Source organism: Pipistrellus kuhlii, unplaced genomic scaffold (genome assembly GCF_014108245.1).
Source record: "Pipistrellus kuhlii isolate mPipKuh1 unplaced genomic scaffold, mPipKuh1.p scaffold_m20_p_2, whole genome shotgun sequence".
NCBI lineage: Eukaryota > Metazoa > Chordata > Mammalia > Chiroptera > Vespertilionidae > Pipistrellus > Pipistrellus kuhlii.
In genome coordinates, this window is record NW_023425515.1 from 94,308,715 (window position 1) to 94,332,925 (window position 24,211).

At 41.5% G+C, this 24,211-nt stretch overlaps 2 protein-coding genes and 1 pseudogene across 4 annotated transcripts in view; all 3 read left to right on the top strand.

The window, feature by feature from the left end:
• Nucleotides 1–9,318, top strand: part of LOC118722860 (ceruloplasmin-like) — an 82,623-nt gene extending 73,305 nt beyond the window's left edge. Inside the window, 2 exon segments of the mRNA XM_036444932.2 lie at nucleotides 5,325–5,487; nucleotides 9,181–9,318. Coding sequence (XP_036300825.1) covers nucleotides 5,325–5,483 — 159 coding nt within the window. The 3' untranslated portion in view covers nucleotides 5,484–5,487; nucleotides 9,181–9,318.
• A 5,767-nt stretch (nucleotides 9,319–15,085) lies between these two features.
• LOC118723005 lies at nucleotides 15,086–18,516 on the top strand (annotated as a pseudogene).
• Nucleotides 18,517–19,839: 1,323 nt separating this feature from the next.
• The window catches only part of LOC118722859 (ceruloplasmin), an 89,756-nt gene continuing 85,384 nt past the window's right edge, over nucleotides 19,840–24,211 (top strand). For all 3 annotated transcript variants that reach the window (XM_036444929.1, XM_045584096.1, XM_036444931.2), the window contains exon 1: nucleotides 19,840–20,189. In XM_036444929.1, coding sequence (XP_036300822.1) covers nucleotides 20,044–20,189 — 146 coding nt within the window. In that variant the 5' untranslated portion in view covers nucleotides 19,840–20,043. The remainder of the gene's footprint in view (nucleotides 20,190–24,211) is intronic.

The following is a 24,211-nucleotide window of genomic DNA, read 5'->3' on the forward strand; positions in this document are numbered from 1 at the left end:
GTCCTGCTTCTGGGGAAGATTCCGCCAAACCCAGCACTGGGTGTTGCCAGGCAGGATTCTCACTGCAGCCTTCTTTGGGCGCAGCTCGGCGAGGGCAGCCGCTTGGGCTCTTGGCTGCTACAGTGGAGGCGGGGCCGGAGCTCTGCGGCTACAGTCGCTGCCTGCACCGTGGGAGCCAGAACCCTCACGCTATCCCCGCAAACTCTGACCTTTTCGTGGGTGACCAAAGAACTCCCTTGAATCCACGTGTTTGCGCCGATTGGGGCGTCACAGCTGCTTATTGGTCTCATCTGCTGTGGGCTTTTCCAGGCCTCAGAGAAGATCTTCCTTTCCTGGTAAGATGGCGCAGCCTTCCCTCCGAGCCCGTAGCTCTGGGAGAGGTCACCGCCGCAGCAGTGCTCGCTGTTTGGTCAGGAAATCCTGTCCAGCGGACCCTTCCTTACCTTCCTTTAGCGTTCCACTGCCCCTTAGCTGCCAATCAACATTCCTTGAGCGACTCAGACGCCGCTTTTTTCTGTTCTGGGACCAGGGTCAGAACAAGTCCGTCTGTTCAGTCGCCATCATGTCTGTTAAAAAAACTATTTTTATATTGATTTTTAGAGAGAATGGAAAGGAGAGACAGAGAGAGAAACATCAATGTGAGAGAGACACATTGATTGGTTGCTTTCCTCATATACCCAACCAGGGCTGAGGATCAAGCCTGTTGTTATGTAGAATGTTTCATATTCTGTATTGATCTGATAGTTTCTTCATGATAGAATCCATGCAACCAAGGATTTTCTTTAACCTAAGATCTAATCATTTATACATACCATTTGGTTGCTATTGTCATATCTTCCCTAAAAATCAAAATAAGCCTTCTGCCTTTTTTTGTCTTGATTTTTCATGAAATTTTTCATGAAATTTTATTTTTGAAGGGTTCAGGCCAGTTGTTATGTAGAATGTTTCATATTCTGTATTGATCTGATAGTTTCCTCATGATTGAATCCATGTTTAACATCATTGGCAAGAATACTTCATAGGTGATATTATGTACTTCTCATACATCATATCAAAAGGCTCTGCTGTCAATAGGTTCTAATATCAATGAAGCTAAGTTTGATAACTTTATTAAGATAATGTGTACTATTCTCTCTATTTTAAAAGCATCATCTTCTTATTGTAATTAATAAATATTTTTCCTTTATTGATTAAGATATTATATATGTGTCCTTATCCTTCCATTGCATGAGAGATTTTTTAAATGTATTTTATTCTTCTACTAGAGGCCCAGTGCATACAATTCATGCACTCAGTGGGAGGTTTCCTCAGCCTGGCCTGCACTCCTTCGCAGTCTGGGAGCCCTCGGGGGATATCGAACTGATGGCTTAGGCGGGAGTGGGCTTATGCTGTCAGTCAGACATCCTTAACACTGCCTCTGGGCAGGAGAGGCTAGCACCACCACCACTGTGCTTGCCAGCCATGAGCCTGGCTTCTGGCTGAGTGGCACTCCTCCTGCATTGAGTGAGATCGGGCTGAAACCAGCTCTCCAAAATTGGGGAGGGGTCCTGGATTGTGAGAGGGTGCAGGCTAGGCCAAGGGACACCACTGGTGTATGATCAGGGATAGGGAGGGTTGTGAGAGGTTGTCCAGCCGGGGAGGGACCACAGGGGGGCTCCAGGGCATGTCCTACCTGTCTCACTCAATCCTGATAGGCCAGACTCCAGCAGCAAGCTAACCTACTGGTCAGAGTGTCTGCCCCCTGGTGGTCAGTGAATGTAATAGCAACTGGTCAAACAGTTGACTGTCTGCCCCCTGGTGCTCAGTGTATGTCATAGCGAGCAGTTGAATGGCCTTAGCATATCATTAGCATATTACACTTGGACTGGTTGAATGGACAACTGGACAACCAGACACTTAACATATTCAGCTTTATATGTATTATATAGGATAATTTTTCACCTGGTACTTTTTTAAAAGTTCCATAGATGATCCTTGCCCAAGTCAAATTTTATAGCGGGGCTTACAAATAGTGGCTTTCTATTTCTGTCATTCCTTCAACATTTTTTATAAAACAAAAATGTGGTACTAGGTGTTCAACTTGCTTTATTGTACTTTTTCATATGATTTTCACCATCTGTTTCTATTTTATGCATTCTTAATCTCTTTATATCTTCTGTATGCATTGCTTTCTTTCACCCCATATGTCATACTTTTCCTTAATTGCTTTTTTACTGAACACTTCTGACTGGCCATTTCTCTCATTTATAATAAGTATTTTCAATTTCATCCTCCCTTTTTTCCATTCCCAATTTAGGATTGTTTATTTACTTAAGAAGCATTTTCTTTATTTCCCATCCTAATCCCTTATATAAACATCATTGTAAAATTGAGGACCAATTATATTTTATGCATTTGACACCTCCAACATTTAATTTAACCATTTGGAATAATACATTCCATATTTTCCACACGGATAGAAGTTCCACATAAAGCTTTCTGAATTCTAAATGTACTATGCTCATAGTTTCTTTAATGCTCAGGGACTATTATAGAAATCAATTAAATGAGTATATGACTTAATTTATTCAAAGTTTTACTGGTGTATTGCTTTCTTTCCTATCCTTTAATAAACACATTTATTCCTATTAAACTATTTGGGGACTTAAAAACATTTTTATTGTAGGGAATTTTATATAATAAAGTAGATAAAATAATACAGTACACTCCTTTACCATCACCCAGGTCCAACAATCATGACCTTTTTAAAATATATTTTATTGATTTTTAACAGAGAGGAAGAGAGAGAGATAGCTAGAAATGTGGATGAGAGAGAAACATCAGCCAGCTGCCTCTTGCACACCCCCTACTGGGGATGTGCCCGCAACCAATGTACATGCCCTTGACCGGAATCAAACCTGGGACCTTTCAGTTGGCAGACCGATGCTCTACCACTGAGCCAAACCGGCTTCAGCCAACAATCATGACCTTTTTATACTTGCACCTATGCTCCCCATATATTTTAAGAAAAAGCCTAGATATTAGAATTGTTATTAATTTCATAATTGTTTGTGTTGGACTTTAAAAAGCCATTAAAATTTGGCTAAGTCTCTACAGTATATTTGATGTTCAGTTCAGATCAGCTTAATTCAGCAAATGCCTCTGAAATTTTTAGAGCTATGCTAAGTGTTGCATGGAGATGAAAGGAAATCAAAGAGTTACACTTCAAGGGCCACATCTATATAAGTGATTATATTAACACTAGAGGCCCCTTGCAGAAAGATTCCTGCATTAGGGCTTCCTGCTGCAGTCTCCGCTGACCAACCTGCTTCCCTTCCTTCTCTGCAGCTTTGCTCCCTTCTGCAGCACTTGGCTTATTTCTACACTGTCTTCAGTCTTCGCTCTGGCCTGGATATGCAAATTAACCACTAGTTTGGTTGGGTTAATTTGCATACTGGCCCTGATTGATTGGTGGGCTTGGCTTGTGGGTGTAGCGAATGTACGGTCAATTTGCATGTTTCTCTTTTATTAGAGAGGATAGATCAGATTAAGTGGGATTTATAATAACATTTCTATAATGATAATTTCAGCTAATCTTTATTTAGTACTGCCTAGTGCCAGATGCTATATTTAATACTTTGCATAGATTTATTATTGAACCCTAACAACTTCCTTAGGAGATAGGGGAATAAAATAAAGGTTTAACCAGATAAATAACTTTCCTACAAACAGGAAGTGGTAGAAGTGAGATTTGAACTCTTGGATCTCATGCCAGAACCCCTCACTCTTAACCGCTTCACAAAACTGCCTTCCTTAAGAATGATCCTATTTATACCACAGAGCCTAGTCCACCACCTCTCCACTCTAGCCACTTGAACTGAACTCACAGATGATCACAAGATGGTCCAGGGAAGGAATTTCATTAGTCCAGCATTAAAACAGCTGCTGGGCTTTACTCCCTGGAACTCCTTGTGGGGCAAAGAGCAGCCCTCTAGGGTTACTAACCTGGTCTTAGCACAAGCCAGCTAGTCATCTCCTGTTTCCTAAGACTACAGTTGCTCTTGGTGCAAGCCTCCAGGTACATATTGCATTGGACAATTGTCAATTCTTAGTTAAAATTATTTCATATTGTGCTCCACATCTTAAAATGTATCTCTTCATCAATATTACTGTCAACTTAGCAAAATTAATCTTCCTCAATAGCAATGACTCAAGCTTGCACTTTGCATCCAATGGGAAATGGCTCCACCTTCCTCCTCTGTACCTTCCAATGTCTCCACGAGTCTTGAGAACCTACATTTCTTCTAGTAGCCTCCAGCTCTCATTTCCTGCTTCTGTTCATCTCCCTTTCCTCTCACCTCCTGTGGCTGCTATTTTCTTATCTCTCCTTGATTCTGATTCTCCTAAGTAACCACAAAATCAAGGCCATTATGGGTCACAAACTTTTAGTGAAAATTTGAGGGTAAATAAAGGCTTTTCCCCCCCAATAGTACACAGTAGTGGCAAGTGCTTATTTGATATTAGACAACCCATATCTTCAATTATCCCTTCACCATGCATCACTGAGAGCTTCTGCCTCTCCTGCTTGTCACTCTCCTTTTCAGAACTTCTTTCCTGCATTCTTCCCTTCCAAACTCTGTTGACATGTCTTATCTCTCCAAATTATTCTGGAACCTATCTTGAGCTACTCTCTCCAATACATCCCTCATCTTCCAAATACCTGCTATTCTATTATGGAGAACAACTCATCTCCTTCTTGAATCCTCTTTCTAATCCATATGGGCCAGGACCTTAAGCTTCATCTTTCAAAATCAAAGTAGCCTACCTAGGGAATAGTCTTTTAAACATCAAATTCTCTATTGGGAAGAGAAATTCACTATACTGGCCCTCAGCCCTCAGCCCCAATCCCTGGAAGGCAGATGGAGTTGCAGGAGCCAGGTGAGTTCCCTTCTGTCCCACAACCATGAGTTTTTCTGATTACATCCCTAGTAGGAACATTTCAGTTAAAACCTTTGGGATTTGTGAAACTGGATGTTTTCTGAAATCTAGAGCATTCTTCTATAGGTGATGCTGACAAGACATCTAGCACCAACACTGACACAGAAACCCTTTTAGAGTGAGGTGTTTTCCCTGTGGCTTGTCTATCACTAACATATTTTGGGACTTGCTCCTCCTCCAAATCCTCAGCTGTACTTAGAGGAGACATGCAGCAGCACATGGTGCTTTCCAATTGTCATTTAACAAAGTCCATTAGAAGTGGGGAGTCAGAGAAAATTGTAAAAAGTGTAATTGATGGACTGATACCTTTTATAAGATATTTAATTATGTTTTGTCTCCTTGTTGAGGATTCTGGACTGTATCGCTCTGACGTTTATGACCTTCTTCCTGGGATCTATAAAACTGTAAAAATGCACACAAGAGATGTTGGAACCTGGTTATTTCATTGCCATGTTAGTAGTCACCTTGATGCTGGAATGGAAAGCACTTACACTGTAATTAAGTAAAAAGGTAAGCTAAATTAACTGGAAGTGATCATATTTAGATAAACTTAATGTTTACATAGATCTAACCCATTGGCTATGTGATGTGACACACCACACTTCCATTCAAAGGTTATTGTTTTGAGATGACCAAGAAACTCTGGTTTTATTATTATGTAACTATTCCTGATCTAATAAAAGACACTCTGGTAAATGTAATTTCCAGATTCGCATAATAAATGATAAGGACAATTCATAAAATAGGAAATACAAATGGCAATTGAACCTATAAAAATGTTTAACCTTCCTAATAATCAAATCATTTAAAAATCAGATTTAAAATAAGCTTTTAAGTATTAAGAGTTGAGGAAAAACACACACTGCTCCTTTTTTATTTTCTTCCTCCCGCCTTCTTATGAGAAAAGACCAACTGGCTCCCAAGGCCCCACCCTGAGCGCTGTTCTGAGAGCTCACCGGCCCTAGGCTCCAAGTGAGTCTGTCTTCCAATGGCCTTTATACCTAACACCACTGCCTGAGCATCTTACTCAACCTGTATCACTGACTGAGCACCCACTGTGTCTTAAGAGATGCCCAATGCTCACAGAGCATCAGGGAACCATCTGCCCTGTCCTACGGAGTGTGCTTTCCACCAGGAGAGGACAAGGGTGTGGGGAGGAAACGGCCTTGGACAGACGTGAGGTACAACCTCTAGAGGACACAGGCACCATGAAAACATGGGAATGAAGCCACACAGGGGCCAGAGAGGGAAGGGAAAAGGACGGCTCACTGAGGGAAAGTGGACGGATGGAGGAGAGCCAGGCCAATGCCTGCAGAAGGGCAGAGGGCAGAGGATACAGACTATAGAGGGGCAGCAGGACAAGCAAGGGGCCGAATGGAAGGAGGTCAAGGCTGGGTCTGGGGGCACATCCTGCAGGAATCGAGAGCCCGTGAGAACCTGGCCTATGAGTACAGGGGGAGGCACTGGGGCTGTAGGTGAGGCTTCTGTGTCAGGAGCAAACTGAGAGGGAAGAGGAAGCAGGGAGACAGCAGGAGGCGACAGCACCTTTCCTGAGGGCGATGCAGAGACAGTGGAAACTGTGGCAGCTCAGGTGGCAACTTTGAGATGTACTGGAGGGAAGACAGAGCATGAGGAAAGATGGGGGCCAGGGAGGTAAGGAGACCCCATGCTCCACTCAGACCCTGGGAAGGCAGTATCTCTGGCAGCTGCTGGCTTTGAGGGTCTGACTGTAAAACCCAGACCTTAGTTTGAGCTCCACACGAGGGACATGGAGTGTTCACAACCAGCCTCCACCCTGACGTCCAGGAGGTGGGTCATTCCTTGCTGGCTGCCTTAATCCCTCCGTTAATGATATGGACTTGGGCACCGTGACTCAGGCAGAGAGGAGGCAAGTGAGGGCCCCGGGGGCCAGGTGCTGCCCAGGGCCCAGAGGTCATCCAGGAGCTGCTCTTTCATGCCAGGCCCTCAGATTCCCCACATGACACACACACACCCCTCCTCCAGAGATGACAAGTCCTTATTGGAAACAAGCAAATGGTTTTATTTTTGGTACAAAAGTCAACACAACAGAATGTATAGTATTATGGAAAGCAAATGTTGAAAACAGGGAAAATGAAGCCCCCTTATAGATACACAGGTCAGCTTTACCTGAAACCAGGTCTCAGGTGACACAAAAGGTCTCAGGTCCAATGTAAAGGGCTTGCCCAAGTGATCCAACTCCAATCCCTGACTCCAGTTTCCAGGGCAGAAAGGATTCTACACCTCAGAACAGAACGGCCGAGACCAGCCCCAAGTCCCCAAACCTAAGGCAATGCTTGCGGTGCTTCAAGAGAAAGAAATACTCCTGAGATTGTGGGACAGAGCCATCAACATCCAGATCACTGCCTCTAACTCCCACCCGGGGTCTGTGGTGCTCCCAACTCTGCCTCTCCTTCCCCCTCCCACAGCCCTCCCAGGTGAACCATGGATGGTCCTTCTCTTCCTCCACCCTCCTCAGCTCTGATGGCAGGTAGGGAGGGTGGGCGGTCATGCAGGGAATCTGAGGGCCTCGGCCTTGAGGAAGTGCCACTTGAAGAGCTAGAGACAGTGTCTGTCCACCCGCCCCCTGGCTGAACCAATTAACCCACAGGCCTCATGAGTGTGTGTGTTTAGAAACAAACCCTGTCCCTTCCTCTAACTCCGTCACTGCAAAACTTGGCTGTTTGGGGCAAGCTGACCTCTGGAGTATTAATTCTCTCTCCTTTAAAATAAGAACAAAAGCTGGCAGGCGTGGCTCAGTGGTTCAAGGTTTGACTCCCTGTCAGGGCATATGCCCAGGCTGTGGTCTTGATCCCCGGTGCGGTGCGTGCAAGAGGCAGCCAATCCATGATTATCTCTCATCATTGAGGTTTCTCTCCCTCTCCCTCTCCCTCTCTCTTCCTCTCTGAAATCAATGAAAGATATCCTATATATTAAAAGCCTAATATGCATATTGTCCCTCAACAAGGAGCTCAACTGAGAGTTTGACTGCTCGCTATGATGTGCGCTGACCACTAGGGGGAGGTGCAGAATATGGTGGGCACCAGCAACGAGGTACAGGCAGCAGATGGCAGTGGAGGTGCTGCCGGCCCCAATGAGCTTCAAAGACCACAGGGGCTGGTCGGGCTCACTGTGAGTTCACACAGGAGCTGGTCTGCCGAGGCGGGCTGGGAGAGAGCGCACTGCCCACCAGGCTTCGGTGTGGTGCCCTGCGCGACCCAGAGGCCCATGCTGCATCCCGGCCCACGGTGTCTAGCGGTACTTACAATATCTCTGCATAGGGAGTTGGGCTCTGTGACTCAGGCAGAGGAGGGCCAAGTGAGGACCCAGGGCCCAGGTACTACCCAGGGCCCAGAGCTAAGCTGTAACCTGCCCTTCCATGCCAGACAGTCATGCTTCAATCACCAGCTAGGTCTAGGCACCGTACCCATGCACAAATTTTGTGCACTGGGCCTCTAGTATAAGTATAATAATCATTACTTATTCCTGTAATTAATCATACTTATTCCTAGTAAAAGAGACTTGGGTGTGGTGTCCAAGATCTAAATCTCATTGACAGCACTGTTTCTTGGGGAAACATTTCAATTAACATAAAGCCAAACCTGGCTCATTCTATAGGACTTCTGTCCACATGAGAGAGTGACAGCAATGTTGCTACTGATTTTATGGCTAAGCTTTCTTGTTGCACAAACAATAATAATTCTTTTAAGGATTTTCTTAAGATGTATATAAACTTTCTAGTTTTTATTTAAAGGTATGTAACTATTTTACTTCAATATTTCAACTTAGGTCTTTATTTATTTATTTTTTATTAAATTATTATCTGTGTACATATACCATTGCCCCCCCTCCCATACATGCCCTCCCTCCCCAGAGTTTTGTGTCCATTGGATGTACTTATATGCATGTATACAAGTCCTTTGGTTGATCTCTTATCTCCCCCAGAGCTCCCTACCCTACCTGCTCTAATTTGACAGTCTGCTTGTTGCTTTACTATCTCTATATCTATCTTTTGGTTCATCAGTTTATAATGTTCTTTATTATCCATAAATGAGTGAGTTGTTTCTCTTTCATTGACTGGCTTATTTCACTTAGCATGATGTTCTCCAATTCCATCCAGGTTGCTGCAAATGATGAGAATTCCTTCTTTCAACTTAGATCTTCTTGAAACTTTCTTTTCAAAAGCATAAATATCTCCCTGAAGTCAGAAGTCCACTTGCTGAGGAAAAAGCTCCGGGGATGAAGGAGTCCAAGAGGGCTGCTGGAGACTTTGATGGCAGTGTACCAAGCAAACTAGCTTGAAATAAAAGTTTTGTTGGTAAATTCTGCGTGTGAGCTGCCTTTTCTTTCTGTAAATTGTGTCACAGGAGTAGAATCTGTGAACTTGCAACAAAGCTTTTGATCAGCAGCAGTGGGGTAGGTTGAAGGGATAAAGAGAGAAGGCTCAACTGAAGTCTAGCTCAGAGAGAAAAAAATACGCAATCCAAGACTCTCCCATAAACTGCAACAATTGCAAACCTTGAAAAGAATGAAATTATCATAGCATGGATAAGCATTTAAATCAATCTCTAAAATGCACATTCATATATGAAAGACTGTAGGTTATAGAATATGTAAGTGCCAATTTTCCAGAAGCAAAATAAGACTCATGCTATGACTTTGTATATAGCCATGTTAACAGTTGGGATGTGTCCTGCTATAAGTAACATAAAAACCAAACCAAGAAGGAATTATCAATGTTGTTTGTTTCAATTTTTTTTTTTAATTAGGAGATAGGTGGCTGCCAGGGTTAGTTCAGCAACTTGGTGATATGAGGGCCAGTGTCTCCAATGCTTTTGGCCTTTCCCACATGACTATTGTCTCATGGTTTCAAGATGGTTGCTATCACTCCAGATAGTACATTCTGGTTGAAGGCAGAAAAGAAGGGGGGAAAAGTAGTACTAAATCACATCTTTTATCAGGAAATCATCAAGTCTACTGAGGAATTCTAGCCAACTTCTCCTGATGTCTCACTGGTCAAACCCCTAATATTTGACTACTGCAAGGAAGGCTTGAAAAGAGCTTTTGTAACCTCTATAGGGGAAATAAAAGAAAGAAGGACTTGGAAATGTCTTGTGGGTTGGCTAACAAACAGCTTCTGCCTTAGACAGTAAGAATATTTCAAATCGGGAGTTAGTTAAACAAAAACTTCAAGTTAAAGTTGAAACCAGCCCTGGCCAGTGTGGCTCAGTTGGTTGGCTGTCATCCTGAGCACTGAAAGGTCGCTGGTTTGATTCCCCATCAGGATACATGCCAGGGTTTCTATGTTTCTCACATTGATGTTCCTTTCTCTCTCTCTCTCTCTCTCTCTCTCTCTCTCTCTCTCTCTCTCTCTCTCTCTCTCTCTCTCTTTTTTTCCTCTGTCTCTAAAAGTCAATCTTTAAAACTCTAAAATAAAATAATTAATAAATTACAAATTAAATAAAAATTGAAACCAAAGTCAGACTTTTCATTCTTTTTTACCTTTTTAACTTGTTAATTTTGTAATACATGAATTCCTGGAGTGTTAAGGAAATCCCTGACATCATATCATTTCACCCCAAAAATACATCAATATGTATCTCCAGAAGAGGACTTTTAAAAATTAATATACTAATAATTCTATTAGCTATGTGACAAACACTATGCAAAATGCCTGTGATTCAATACAAAACAAGGAATAATCATTGGTCCTAAGGAGTCCCAGTCTAATTAAGGAGACAGTCACATAAAGAAATAACACTGATATAAAATATGTATCAATCATGTTTTTTTATTATTAATATTTTATGATGCTTTCACATCTTTGGCAGATCTTGCTATCTGGAGAGAGACCACCCTTCCCAGACTAGTTAATATCTAGAGATAGTTAACGTGTAGGTAAACCAGGCTTTCATATGCAAACCAACCAATCAAAAGTCCATACATCCTGTCCTGACTGAGTGGCTCAGTTGGTGGGAGCTCATTCCAGTATAACAAAAGTTTGCAGGTTTGATTCCTGGTCAGGGCATATGCCTAAGTTGCAGGTACAGTCCTCAGCTGGGGTGCATACAGGAGGCAACTGATTGATGTTTCTCTTTCACATCAGTGTTTCTCGCTCCCTCTCTCTCTCTCTCTCAAATCAACAAAAATATATCATCAGGTGAGGATTTAAAAAAAAAAAAAAAAAGAAGAAGAAGAAGTCCATACCCCTTCTTTATCTAACTCCTAACTCTCACACACCAAGCCCCTATTTTCCCCTACCCTAATCAACCAAAGCCAAATATCAGGCAACTAGAGACAGTTCCTATGCCCCAAACCCTGCTGGTATTTTTATTATTATTATTATTACTACTACTACTACTACTACTACTACTAGAGGTCCAATGAATGAAACTCGTGCATGGGGGGAGAGGGTCCCCTCAGCCTAGACTGCAAGTTCTCCAATCTGGGACCCCTTGGGGGATATCCAACTATCAGTTTTGACATTGGACATCCCTCTCACAATTCAGGATTGTTGGCTCCTAACTGCTCACCTGCCTGCCTGCCTGATCACCCCTAACTGCTGCCCCTACCAGCCTGATCATCCCTAACTGCCTCTGCCTGCCAGCCTGAGTGCCCCTAATTGCCCCCGGCCTGGTCTCCCTCAACTGCCCCCCACCAGCCTGGTAGCCCCTCAGTGCCCCCCCCCCCGGCTGGCCTGCTTGCCCCCAACTGCCCCCCTCTGCTGGTCTGGTCACCCCCAACTGCCGCACCTGCTGACCTGGTTGCCCCTCACTGCCCCCCTCTGCTGGCCTGGTCACCCATCACTGCCCTCCCTGCCAGCCTGGTCACCCCCAACTGCCCCCCCACTGGCTTGGTCACCCCCAACTGCCCTTCTTGCCAGCCTGACTGCCCCTTGCAGCCTGCTGGTCAGTCATTTGGTGATCCCTTGCTAAACCCCCTGCCAGCCTTGTCACCCCACGCAGCCTGCTATTTGATTGTTACTTTGAGGGTGTCATGACCAATTTGCATATTACCCTTTTATTAGTATAAATTTATTATTATTATTATTATTATTATTATTATTATTATTATTATTTTGTTGTTAATTCTCACCCAAGGATATTTTTTCAATTGATTTTTAGAGAGAGCAAAGGGAGGAGAGAGAGAGGGAAAGAGAGAGAGAGAAAGATGTAAGGAGACACATTGATTGCTTACCTCCCATGCATGCCCTAACCAGGGCCTGAATTGAATCTATGATCCTTTGGTGCATGGGTCAATGCTCTAACTATTGGGTAACACCGACCAGAGCTGGAATTACTGGAACTAGCCAATCCTAACCATGTTTACTCTTCCCTGCCTAGCCTTTATTGCAGAAATCCCAATAAAATCTGTGGCCTATGCATCCTGTTGGCTTCTACTTATGTCTCCTAAAAAAAATATGGTGCCTCCTCATGTGGCCCTGCATGACATGTGTGCCTCTCCTTTCTACAAAAACTGCAAGTGACAACAATGACTTTGGCCTCTTTGTGTCATCACTCAGTCACCTTTTATAAATTGAGAATTGGCACAAATAAAGTGCTAAGTGCTATGCAGAGCGGACTACCCGAGAATAGTGGTATAGAAGCAAGAGGTAATGAGGTTAGGGATTACAAGGGAGGAAAGCCACACATTGAAGTTCTATGCAATCAAGCTTCATGTATAAGTTATTCTTTAAAAATTTTTTTTGCAAAAAGAATTCTAGTGTTGTGCTTCTTTTCCACTGTTAATATATCATATGCTTTATTTCCACTTCACTAAACATTGTGAGAGAACAAAATTGAAGGAGTAATTGGAATCCATATGCCATTTTTTAAAAATCCCCTTTCCCATAAAACAGTAGATGTCAACACTAGGAGGCTGTCTTTGGCTGGATTAGAGTCTGAGCTTTCTCTCTTTCCCTGCTTGTGACCACTCTGCATGCCAGGAAATGATGAGTAAGGCCTTGACGCACTTCTGGGCAATCAAAGGGGAGGAGATAATGATGACATTATCTGTGTCATCATTCCCTAAATAATCATCAACTGGACAGTCACATTATGCAAGGTCAATTAGTGGGCTCATTATCAAAGATCTATATGTGACCACACTCACTCATAAATTACACAATTTTCTGTGAAACAGACAGCACTGTGGTGATCTGACTGGCCCTGGACAAAATGACCTGCTATTTCATACCTGTGTTTCCTTCTCACAAAGGGAAAGACTGTCCTTGCTGGTTTTTCTTAATAATTCTGATGTTGTGGAGGAGGAATAATGGAGGTAATTTGCATCTTGCTCAACAGAAATAATGCTGATATTCTGTAAGGACAGCTGCTTCTTTAATTTTAACCATTATCTACTCCAGAATCTTGATTGCTAAATGCAGATGAGTCTCGCCTAGACCAGGAATCTTAAAATGACAAGAGGAGAAATTGTGAACAACAATTAAAAGAAGTGCTATGTAACCCAGGTTACTAAACTGTTAACTTATGCAAATAGTAATCATTTATAACAAACCTGGGGCTCTGAGGTAAAGACCTGACAGACTGCTAAGAGGCTGGCTGCTGGTCCAATCCAGATTCCTCTCTTCTATTATTTCTTGCAATACTCTGAGTCTCTGAGCCACAGCTGGTGGTTCCTGCCTTCCATGATGGTTGTGAGCATTGTTTTGAACGTAGTAATTCTCAACAGCAACATTGTTCCAAGTTCACTTTTAGGTGCCAACCATAAAGAGACTTGTACTGTTAAAGTGGCCTTTCCTCTTATTCAGACAGGCCTGAGGCTCCAAACATTCTCCCTATTTCCTGCCACACAGCAGCTGCATGTTTTTTTACCAGGAAAAGTAATGATCATGGAACAGGACAGAAATTTGGACATCATGCCCCTCCTGCATTACCACCTAAAATGGTGATTCTGCTGAACTTGCCATTTCACCACAGGTGTGAATGTTAAGTTTGATCAAATATTTGAATCAATACCCCCTCCCCTAAGAACTGACCTTTAGGCCACTTCACAATGGACATTTCACTTGCTTAGACCACATTCCACATGCTAAGACCATTATCTCTTCCCTCCAAAGTCTCCCAGAATCTGGATCTGCACAGAGAATTCTCCACCCAGAAAAAAAACAAAACACCTAGATAGAGTCTTAAAACATGCTGACTCCCCATCTTTGGGTACAGGAGCCAATTTGGGACTGAGCTCATCTGGGTTTCCATATGACCTAATAAATTCATAATTCTTTACCCCTTTTGGCCTCATGCATTCCTCCTTCAGAGACCCTAACAGTGAAGGAGCTGCACATGTACATCCTGAAGCCCTTGGTCCCAATCAGAGCAGTCCTTAAGGTAGAATCTGATGGACGGAGTGACTGCAGGGATTGTAGCTGTGCACTGATCACCATCCTTTCTACCCACAGGGCTGAGCTGGAGCATGGAGTAGAGAATATGAAAGGAGGTGCCCAGAATCTGCTTGCTCAAACAAGTGGTTTCGTGCCAATTTGAAACAAGTGCCCCCTCCTTCTGGACTGCTGGAAGATGCCCTGACTATGTGGACCAATTTTTAATGTTATTTTATTTTTGAATTCTTGTTGATTTATTGGGGTGACGTTGGTTAATAAAATTACATAGATTTCGACCAGCGGGCCCGGAATGGCGAGAGGCGCTCTGGGCCGCTCCCTCCGCCCCCTTCCTGCGGCCCCGCTCCGCCTTCGCTCACCAGCCCTCAGGAGAAGCGGCTGGGACGAGGGATGGAGTGATAGGAAAGATGTTTGTGGATTCTTCTGTTGGATCAGAGGACACGTGTGTTGTAACCAGAAAACCCCAAGTATAGCAGCAGGGATGGATGAACAGGCTCTTCTAGGCTAAGTCCAAATGTTAATTCAGACTTCCAACAAAGGAGAGAATGGGAGAAGAGAGAGACATCAATGAAACAAACATTAATGGGATACCTCCTGCACATCCACCTAGTGGGGATTGAGCCTGCAAGCGGGGCACATGCCCTGACCGCAGTCAAACGAACCTCTCCGTACAGGAAGCAACACTCAACCAACTGAGCCACACTGGCTAGGACAAAGCAGAAATTTTCTTAAGTAGCTCTGGCCTATTTTGAGCAATTAAAGATCTCCCCAGATGCCTGGCAGGTGTGTGCAGAAGCTCTAGCCCAGAGGACATACAGTAATGATCACATCAAGTTTTTCTGCTTTCAAGTTTTAGAACATCAAATTAAATATAAATATTCAGAACTAATTACTGTTCAACAGCAACTAATTAGGGAGACGCTCATATCTTGGCTTCAAGCTCGGATGCTGAATCCTCAACCAGAGAAGACCTTAATACGAAATAAAGCAGCCCAAGTCTTCGCCTTGCTTTTTGTTACAGAATATCTCACTAAATAGCCCAAGTTTTTTGTTTGTTTGTTTGTTTTGTTTTGTTTTGTTTTTTGACATTCTCTCAGTAGTGGACCTAAATCCAAGGGAAGTAGATCTGTACCTCCGAATCCTCATGGCTATTGATTCTGAGTTGGTGGATTGGATCGTGATGTAGTGCATACATCAGAGGAGGCTCATAGAAATACTCTAATAAAGGATACCATGAGGGAACAGTGCATTCCAAACTTGGTGAATCATGGAACTAAATCCTGCAAAATTATCAGTATACTAATTCGGAAGTGACATGTCAGTGCCTTGAAGTAGTTGGGGCTTATGTATCTTGGATAGACTTATCCCTTATAGTCAATGATAGGTTTATAAATATGCTGCTAAGTCATATGTCAATAGAAGTTCTACGGGAAGAAGCATGTGACTGTTTATTTGAAATTGTAAATAAAGAAATGGACTCAGTTGATAAAAATGAAACGTAGAATCTTTGTGTCCAGTATTACAGTCTGCTGGGTTTTTCATCATTGACCAGGAAGAAGATGTCGACTTCCTTGCCAGATTTTCTAAACTGGTAAATGGAATGGGACAGTCATTGACAGTTATCTGGACTAAATTAATTAAGAATGGGGATATCAAGAATGCTCAAGAGGCACTACAAGCTATAGAAACAAAAGTGACTCTGATGTTGCAGCTACTAATTCATGAGGATGATGATATCTCATCTAACATTATTGGATTTTGTTATGATTATCTTCATATTTTGAAACAACTTTCAGTGCTCTCGGATCAGCAAAAAGCTAATATAGAGGCAATCATGTTGGCTGTTCTGAAAAAATTGACTTATGATGAAGAACATAACTTTGAAAATGAGGGTGAAGATGAAGCCATGTTTGTAGAATATAGGAAACAACTGAAGTTGTTGTTGGACAGGCTTGCTCACGTTTCACCAGAATTACTGCTGGCTTCTGTTCATAGTTTTTAGTTCTACACTGCAGAATTGGCAGACTACACAATTTATGGAAGTTGAAGTAGCAATAAGATTGCTGTATATGTTGACAGAAGCTCTTCCAGTATCTCATGGTGCTCACTTCTCGGGTGATGTTTCAAAAGCTAGTGTTTTGCAGGATATGATGAGAACTTTAGTAACATCAAGAGTTAGTTCCTATCAGCATACATCTGTGACATTGGAGTTCTTCGAAACTGTTGTTAGATATGAAAAGTTTTTCACAGTTGAACCTCAACACATTCCATGTGTACTAATGGCTTTCTTAAGTCACAGAGGGCTGCGGCATTCCAGTGCAAAAGTGCGGAGAACTGCTTACCTGTTTTCTAGATTTGTCAAGTCTCTCAATAAACAAATGAATCCTTTTATTGAGGATATTCTGAATAGAATACAAGATTTATTAGAGCTTTCTCCACCTGAGAATGGTTACCAGTCTTTGTTGAGAAGCGATGATCAATTATTTATTTATGAGACAGCTGGAGTGCTGATTGTTAATAGTGAATACCCCGCAGAACGGAAGCAAGCGTTAATGAGGAATCTGTTGACTCCACTAATGGAAAAGTTTAAAATTTTGTTAGAAAAATTAATGCTGACACAAGATGAAGAAAGGCAGGCATCTCTAGCAGACTGTCTCAACCATGCTGTTGGATTTGCCAGTGGGACCAGCAAAGCTTTCAGTAACAAGCAGACTGTGAAACAATGTGGCTGTTCCGAAGTTTATCTGGACTGTTTACAGACATTCTTGCCAGCTCTGAGTTGTCCCTTACAAAAGGATATTCTCAGAAGTGGAGTTCGCACTTTCCTTCATCACATGATAATTTGCCTAGAGGAAGAAGTTCTTCCATTCATCCCATCTGCCTCTGAACACATGCTGAAAGATTGTGAAGCAAAAGACCTTCAGGAGTTCATTCCTCTTATCAACCAGATTACAGCCAAATTTAAGATACAGGTATCTCCATTTTTACAACAAATGTTCATGCCTCTACTTCATGCAATTTTTGAAGTGTTGCTTCGACCAGCAGAAGAAAATGACCAGTCTGCTGCTTTAGAGAAGCAAATGTTGCGGAGGAGTTACTTTGCTTTCCTGCAGTCACAGGCAGTGGAATGAGCAAATCAAGGTGCAGAGAATGTAGAATGAATTCTAGTTACTGTGATTCAAGGAGCAGTCGAATATCCAGATTCAACTGCACAGAAAACATGCTTTATCATCCTCTCCAAGTTGGTAGAACTCTGGGGTGGTAAAGATGGACCAGTGGGATTTGCTGACTTTGTTTATAAGCACATTGTCCCTGCATGTTTCCTAGCACCTTTAAAACAAACCTTTGACCTAGCAGATGCACAAACAGTATTGGCTTTATCTGAGTGTGCAATGACACTGAAAACAATTCATCTCAAGCGGGGCCCGGAATGTGTTCAGTATCTTCAACAATACCTACCTTCCTTGCAAGTAGCTCCAGACATAATTCAAGAGTTTTGTCAAGCTCTTCAGCAGCCTGATGCTAAAGTTTTTAAAAACTACTTAAAGGTGTTCTTCCAGAGAGCAAGGCCCTAAGAACTGGATCTCCCTGTGCCTACTTCATGATCAGGATTTATGATCAGAAATTCCAGTTAATAATTTATAAAGAAGCAGTTTTGTGTGCCATTCACACTGGTCTTTTTAACTTGGTCCTGAGCTTATTGCAATATATGTATTGGGATTTTTCTGTAAAGTGTGTGTCATTTTCCCTAAATATGGGTATGTAACAACAAGAGAAGTTGCTTGCATGCCGATTTAAATTGTTCTATATAAAAAAAAAGCTGTTAAAAGTTACAGCAGAGTTATTCTAGTACCATTTTATCTTTACTTGAAACTTTAAGTCCTTTAAAGACCATAGTAGGAAAACTGTACTTTTTTAAATTGCGGAATATAAAATGTTTGAAATTTTAAATTTTCTTTTCTCTGTGCAGACTTAAAATATGGGGTGGGATACAACAGATCAAAACTAATTTTTTGTAGATAGCCATTACATTTCTTTAAAATGTTTTGATGCCAATAAGTATTCTACAAAAAAGAATGGTTTCATAAATTAACTGATTTAAGAGTAGGTACCAGTGTTACATATTTTTTTATAAAAAAATAAAATAAAATTTACATAGTGAATCTAAAGAAAAAATAAATTTAAAAAATTATATAGATTTCAAGTGTACAATTCTATATTTTTAAAAAAGAATAGCATCTGCAAGGCACGGAGATTGACCAGTGAAGTTTAGGCAAGATTTTGGCCCCATTCAAGTCCTTTCAGTGAGCAGGACATTCTGAGTGGTATTGTGACTCAGTTTCCTGTATCAGAACAATTAGTTAAGATGATTACTAGCTGGTGAAAAGAAATCCCCACTAAGAACCTTAATGAGGATCATTTCAATGGATTTATAACAGGCCCTCTGAGATTTTACAAATGAGGAAACTGAGGCTATGATAAGTATCTTGCCCAAGTCAAATGGTTCCCATCAGATTTTGATCTTCATCCTGCTGTTTTCATTATTCTTCCCTCTTTACTTTTCTCCATAACCCTTGCTGCTAATTCTCTGTCTTTCACTCTTAATTTGTATACTATCCATCTCTGTCAAGTGCAATGTAAGTTGAGAAGGGTAGAGGTTCACTGTTTTGGCCCCAGTGCTTAGCAATGGCCTATAGAGCAATGCTAACTGAATGAATTGTTTGAACACCAGAATACTTTCTCTTATCCCAAACTCTTTACACAACTTTTGGCAAATATTCCCACTGCTGTATGCTAGAGGCAAAGGTTATATTAGCACAAGATGTGCACTGTTATCTTCAGGATTCTCTTCAGCTAAGAAAAAAAACACTGTCTTATATTTTTAGACAAATATGTCATAAAAAACTACAGGATCTTTTTTTAAAATCTTTACCCCAAAATTTATGTCTATGTCAAAGAAAGAAATAACACATTAGTAAACTGGGCACTTTCTAGTATTTTCTAAGACCAACCTTCACCTTTAAAGACAGGTTGATTTATGTCTGATTTCTTTGATGATCAGAACAGAATTATCAAGCCCATTACGCTCTGCCACTGATTGTAGTTAGCAATACAGAGTAATCTGTAAACTATCTATGTAGATATGTTCAGAACTTACAACACAGACAAATCCTTCAAAATAAACTTTTTAGTTTTGACTACTTAAATTTGGCATGATAAAGGTCATATTTCATATCATAAAGTTGCAATTAAGTATTGTTAGGCTTTTCAAAAGTAAAGAGCACAAGTTTTAATCTACTTAGCATACTTTTGATCCTGGTTGGTTAAAAGTGCAGCATGTTCAGGGCATTTGTACTGTGGAGGAACAAAAGAAGCATTTAGAGGTGACCTCTGCCCTCGTTTACACAGTGAGTGGAAAAGGCACAGACTTAAGCACACTCTAGTCCCCCAGCAACAGCTGTTGACTTTTTATGTGTAATCAGAGAAGCTTGGCAATGAAAAACAATTTTTTTCTGGGTTTACGAGAACTGAACGAAATTGGAAAATGTTATTTGCTTTAATGAAACACTTTACTCTTATGCAACATTAAATTGTGTCAATCAAGCAAATAAAGGGAGAAAGTCTTACTTTTAAAACTGCCTGCTCCTGATTTCACTTCATTGCTTCTTGGGGGTCCAAGAGAGAGAAAAATGAAGATTTTGTTGCTGGGTGTTTTTCTATTTTTACATAGTACACCAGCCTGGGCAAAAGAAAAGCATTATTATATTGGAATTATTGAAACAACTTGGAATTATGCCTCTGACAATGGGGAAAAGAAACTTATTGCCGTTGACACGTAAGTCACTATTTTTATTGCTAATTATCCATTTAAAAATAAAGCCAAGAAATATTTATTTAATTTGCTATAAACAGAAACTGCAAAATGTGGACTTGAAATCCAAGACACTTAATAAATGTCCTTGAAATTCCTGGGTTCTTCCTTTGTTTTGAGAGTCTGCCCTATTCGCACCCCTTGGTCCTGGGACCTGTGCAGGCTTCTTAGGACCTCCGCATGTTATAATTGCATATCCCATCAGGACTTAGTCCTCTTGTTTGTTTAATGCAGACATTTGTTAATTTAAATAATATTATAGGATGTTGTGTTTATTATACACCATTTATCGATTGTTAGTGGTAAGGATAAGATTTTTCATGCTTTAAAAACATCATTTATAGAAATAAAATACAAGTTTAACAAATACAACTGTGCCTAATATTTGTTGAATGACTGGATAGCTAACTGATCTCTCTCAGCTTCAGCATCCTAATCTGTAAGATGGAGAAAACAAGAAAACCTAAAAAGGTTGTTTGAAGAGTGGGTACTTTTACAATATAGTGTTTGGCACGTGATACAGGCACAAAAATAACGATTATAATATTTTTGCACTTGTATCATGTGAAAAACTCTGTGTACTTAACTGTGTTTATGTTGCAGTTGAAAGCCCTCTTATTTCCAGCAATAGTTATCATACACAAAAACAAGAGTATAGTTTTCTTTGAAGTTTGTGTAATGGAAGTTTACTTGTGCTAAGGTCCTCACTTTTTTTTTTTTTTTAATCCTCACCCAAGGATATGTTTTTTATTTATTCTAGAGAGGGAGGAAGGGAAAGAGAGAGAAACATCAATGTGAGAGAGAAGCATCAATCGGTTGCCTTCTGGGAATTAAATCCAAAACCTGGGTATGTGCCCTGACTAGAAATTGAACCCAGGACCCTTTGGTGCTCAAGAGGATGCTCTAACCTACTGAACATCACCAGCCAGGACTAAGTTTTTCACTTTTTTTTTATATAAATCTTTATTGTTCAGATTATTACAAATGTGATCTCTTCCCCACCTCAATTGCTCCCCTCCACCAAGTTCCCACCCCACTCTCTGTCCTTTCCTCATTCCCCATTGTCCTCATCCATAGGTGCACAGTTTTTGTTTAGTCCTTTCCTGCACCCCCACTCTCCTTTTCCCCAAGAATCGTCAGTCCACTCCCCTTCCATACCTCTGATTCTATTATATTCAACAGTTAATATTGTTCATCAGATTTTTTTAATTCCTTTGGTTTTTAGATTCACTTGTTGATAGTTATGTATTTGTTTATCATAATTTTTATCTTTATCTTCTTCCTCTTCCTAAATAACCTCCTTCAGCAATTCATATAATTCTGGTTTGGCAGTGATGAACTCTTTTAGCTTTTTTTATTTGTGAAGCTCTTTAACTGTCCTTTGATTCTGAGTGATAGCTTTGCTGGGTAGATTATTTTTGGCTGTAGGTTCTTGCTATTCATCACCTTGAATATTTCTTGCCATTCCTGTCTGGCCTGCATGGTTTCTGTTGAGAAATCAGCTGACAATCGTATGGGTGTTCCTTTATAGGTAACTACCTGCTTTTCTCTTGCTGCTTTTAATATTCTCTCTTTGTCTTTTGCTCTTGGAATTTTAATTATGATGTGTCTTTGTGTTGTCCTCCTTGGATTCCTTTTGTTTGGGGTTCTGCAGGCTTCCTGGACTTGTAAGTCTATTTCTTTCCCCAGCTGGGGGAAGTTTTCTGTCACTATTTCTTCCAGTATTCTTTCGGTATCTTGCTCTCTCTCTTCTTCTGGAATCCCCATAATTCTGATGTTGGTTCCCTTGAAATTGTCCCAGAGGTTTCTTATACTATCTTCAACTTTCTGGATTCTCTTATCTTTCCCTTCTGCAGAGGAGTGTCCTCTGGCTCTTCATGTTCTAAATCTTTGTCTTGATTCTTGTGATCTTCCAGTCTGTTTTTAGGACTTTGTATAATATTTTTTATTTCAGACAATGTTTTCTTCGTTTCTTGTTGACCCCTTATTATTTCTAGTTGCTCCCTTTTCATATCCTCATAGGTCTCATTTATTTTATCAGCCTTTTTTAGGATATTGTTGAATAACCTTATAACTATAGTTTTGAACTCAATGTCCAATCTTTTCTTTTCCTCCATCTCCTTCCTTTGTCTCCTTCCTCTTGTCTGCATTTTAGTTGTTTCCCTGATTTGATGGAATAGCTTTGTGTTCTAGGTGTTCTGGTAGAGCCCAGTAGCACAGCTTTCCCAGTTACTTGCGGTGGACAGTCTTGGTGTAGCCCTTTGTGGATTGTGTGTGCAGTCTTGTTGTTAAGCCTTGCTTATTGTTGGTATCACTGGGAAGTGTTGATCTCCAAGCCAATTGGCTGTGAGGATCAGCAGAGTCTCAGCTAGGAGGGCTTTTGTACTCCACTTGGATAGGGCGGGGTCTCGGGGTGGTGCAGACAATCTTTGGTTCCCTGTCAGTCTCACTTTAGAAAAGACCTGTTCTGGGAGAGTTTCGGAAGATTGGTTGCAGGCACGCGCACCTCTTTGGTAAAGGCACAGACAAGCTTTGGGTTCCTGCCAGTCCCTCCTTAGAGAAAGCCAGCCTCTGGGAGAGCTTCTGTGCTCAGCCAGAGATGGGGTGGAGTCTCGGGTTGGTGCAGACAAACTTTGTTTTCCCTTGGGGCTCCTCCCCAAGTCCCGCAGTAATGGCCTCTGGCTTCACACACCTCCAAGAGATCTCTCCCCGCTGCCTGACAGTCTGGCCTCTCCCTGTCTGGGGCCATCTATCAGAGCAATAGGTGGATTCTGTTTTCCTCTCAAACAAGAAAGCCAGTTGCATGTTAGCTGTCTGCCCTCTCAGCGCACCGGGAGTAAGCCAGCAGCAATCTCGGTCCGGCCCTTCCTCTCCGTGCACGCCGGGAGTAAGCCAGCGCCTTTTCGTGCACACAGTTCTCCGTATCTTCACAGTTCCTGAGGTTCAGCGTGCCTTCTCTCTCCTTCCCAGATGGCAGAGCCTCCTCTCAGCTAGCCGTCCGGCACTTCAGGGCAATGCCTCCCCTGTTTTTCAGTTCTAAATTCAAATTTGTTGTGGTAGGCTGCATTCGGGTGTCTACTCTATGCCGCCATCTTGTTTTTTTTTTTAAGTTCTTCACTTTTAATAAAGCTAATAAACATGTTGATTATAGCCACCAAATTGAAATATTGCATTGAAAAGCAATGTTCAATGCACTTAAAAACATATTTTAATGGTAATAAAGCACATGTTATCCCAATGACCATCAGATTGGGCTAGGATTGTATTTTTTTAAATGCTGTTTTTCTCTGTGGATAGAACATTGGCCCTCAGACTGAGGGGTCCCAGGTTCAATTCTGGTCAAGAGCACATCCCTCGATTGTAGGCCCGATCCCTGCAGGAGGCAACTAATCAATGTGTCTCTCTCACATCAATGTTTATCTCTCTCGGTTTTTCCACCTTTCTTCCACTATCTAGAAATCAATAGAAAAATATCTTTGGGTGAGTATTAACAACAATAACAAAAATTAAATAAGTATATCAAGTTTCATAATTGTTTACTGTTGATGGGCATATACTATTGTATTCTTATTAATTTTCACAGTAAAAAATAAATGCATAGATGATAATGCTATTAATTGTTGTAATTAATTTAATAATATACAGTAAGTATTGTTTCTGGCCTAAAAATAACTCATCCTGTATAATAAAAGCCTAATATGCAAATCAACTGAATGGCGTCATGACGATCACTATGATGTGCACTGACCACCAGGTGGCAGATGCTCAATGCAGGAGCTGCCCCTAGTCCGCAGGCCCCGCCTAGCCAAGGCGGGTGCCAGCAGGGAACCTTGATTGCCCCACCATCTCCCCACAGATGGGCCCTGAATGCTGACTAGGTCTGGAGACCCTAGCCATGCATGAATTTTATGCATTGGCCTCCTAGTTGTAAATAAAACTATTACATCTTGCAATTATTTTTTTAAACCTGGTTTTGAGGTAATTTC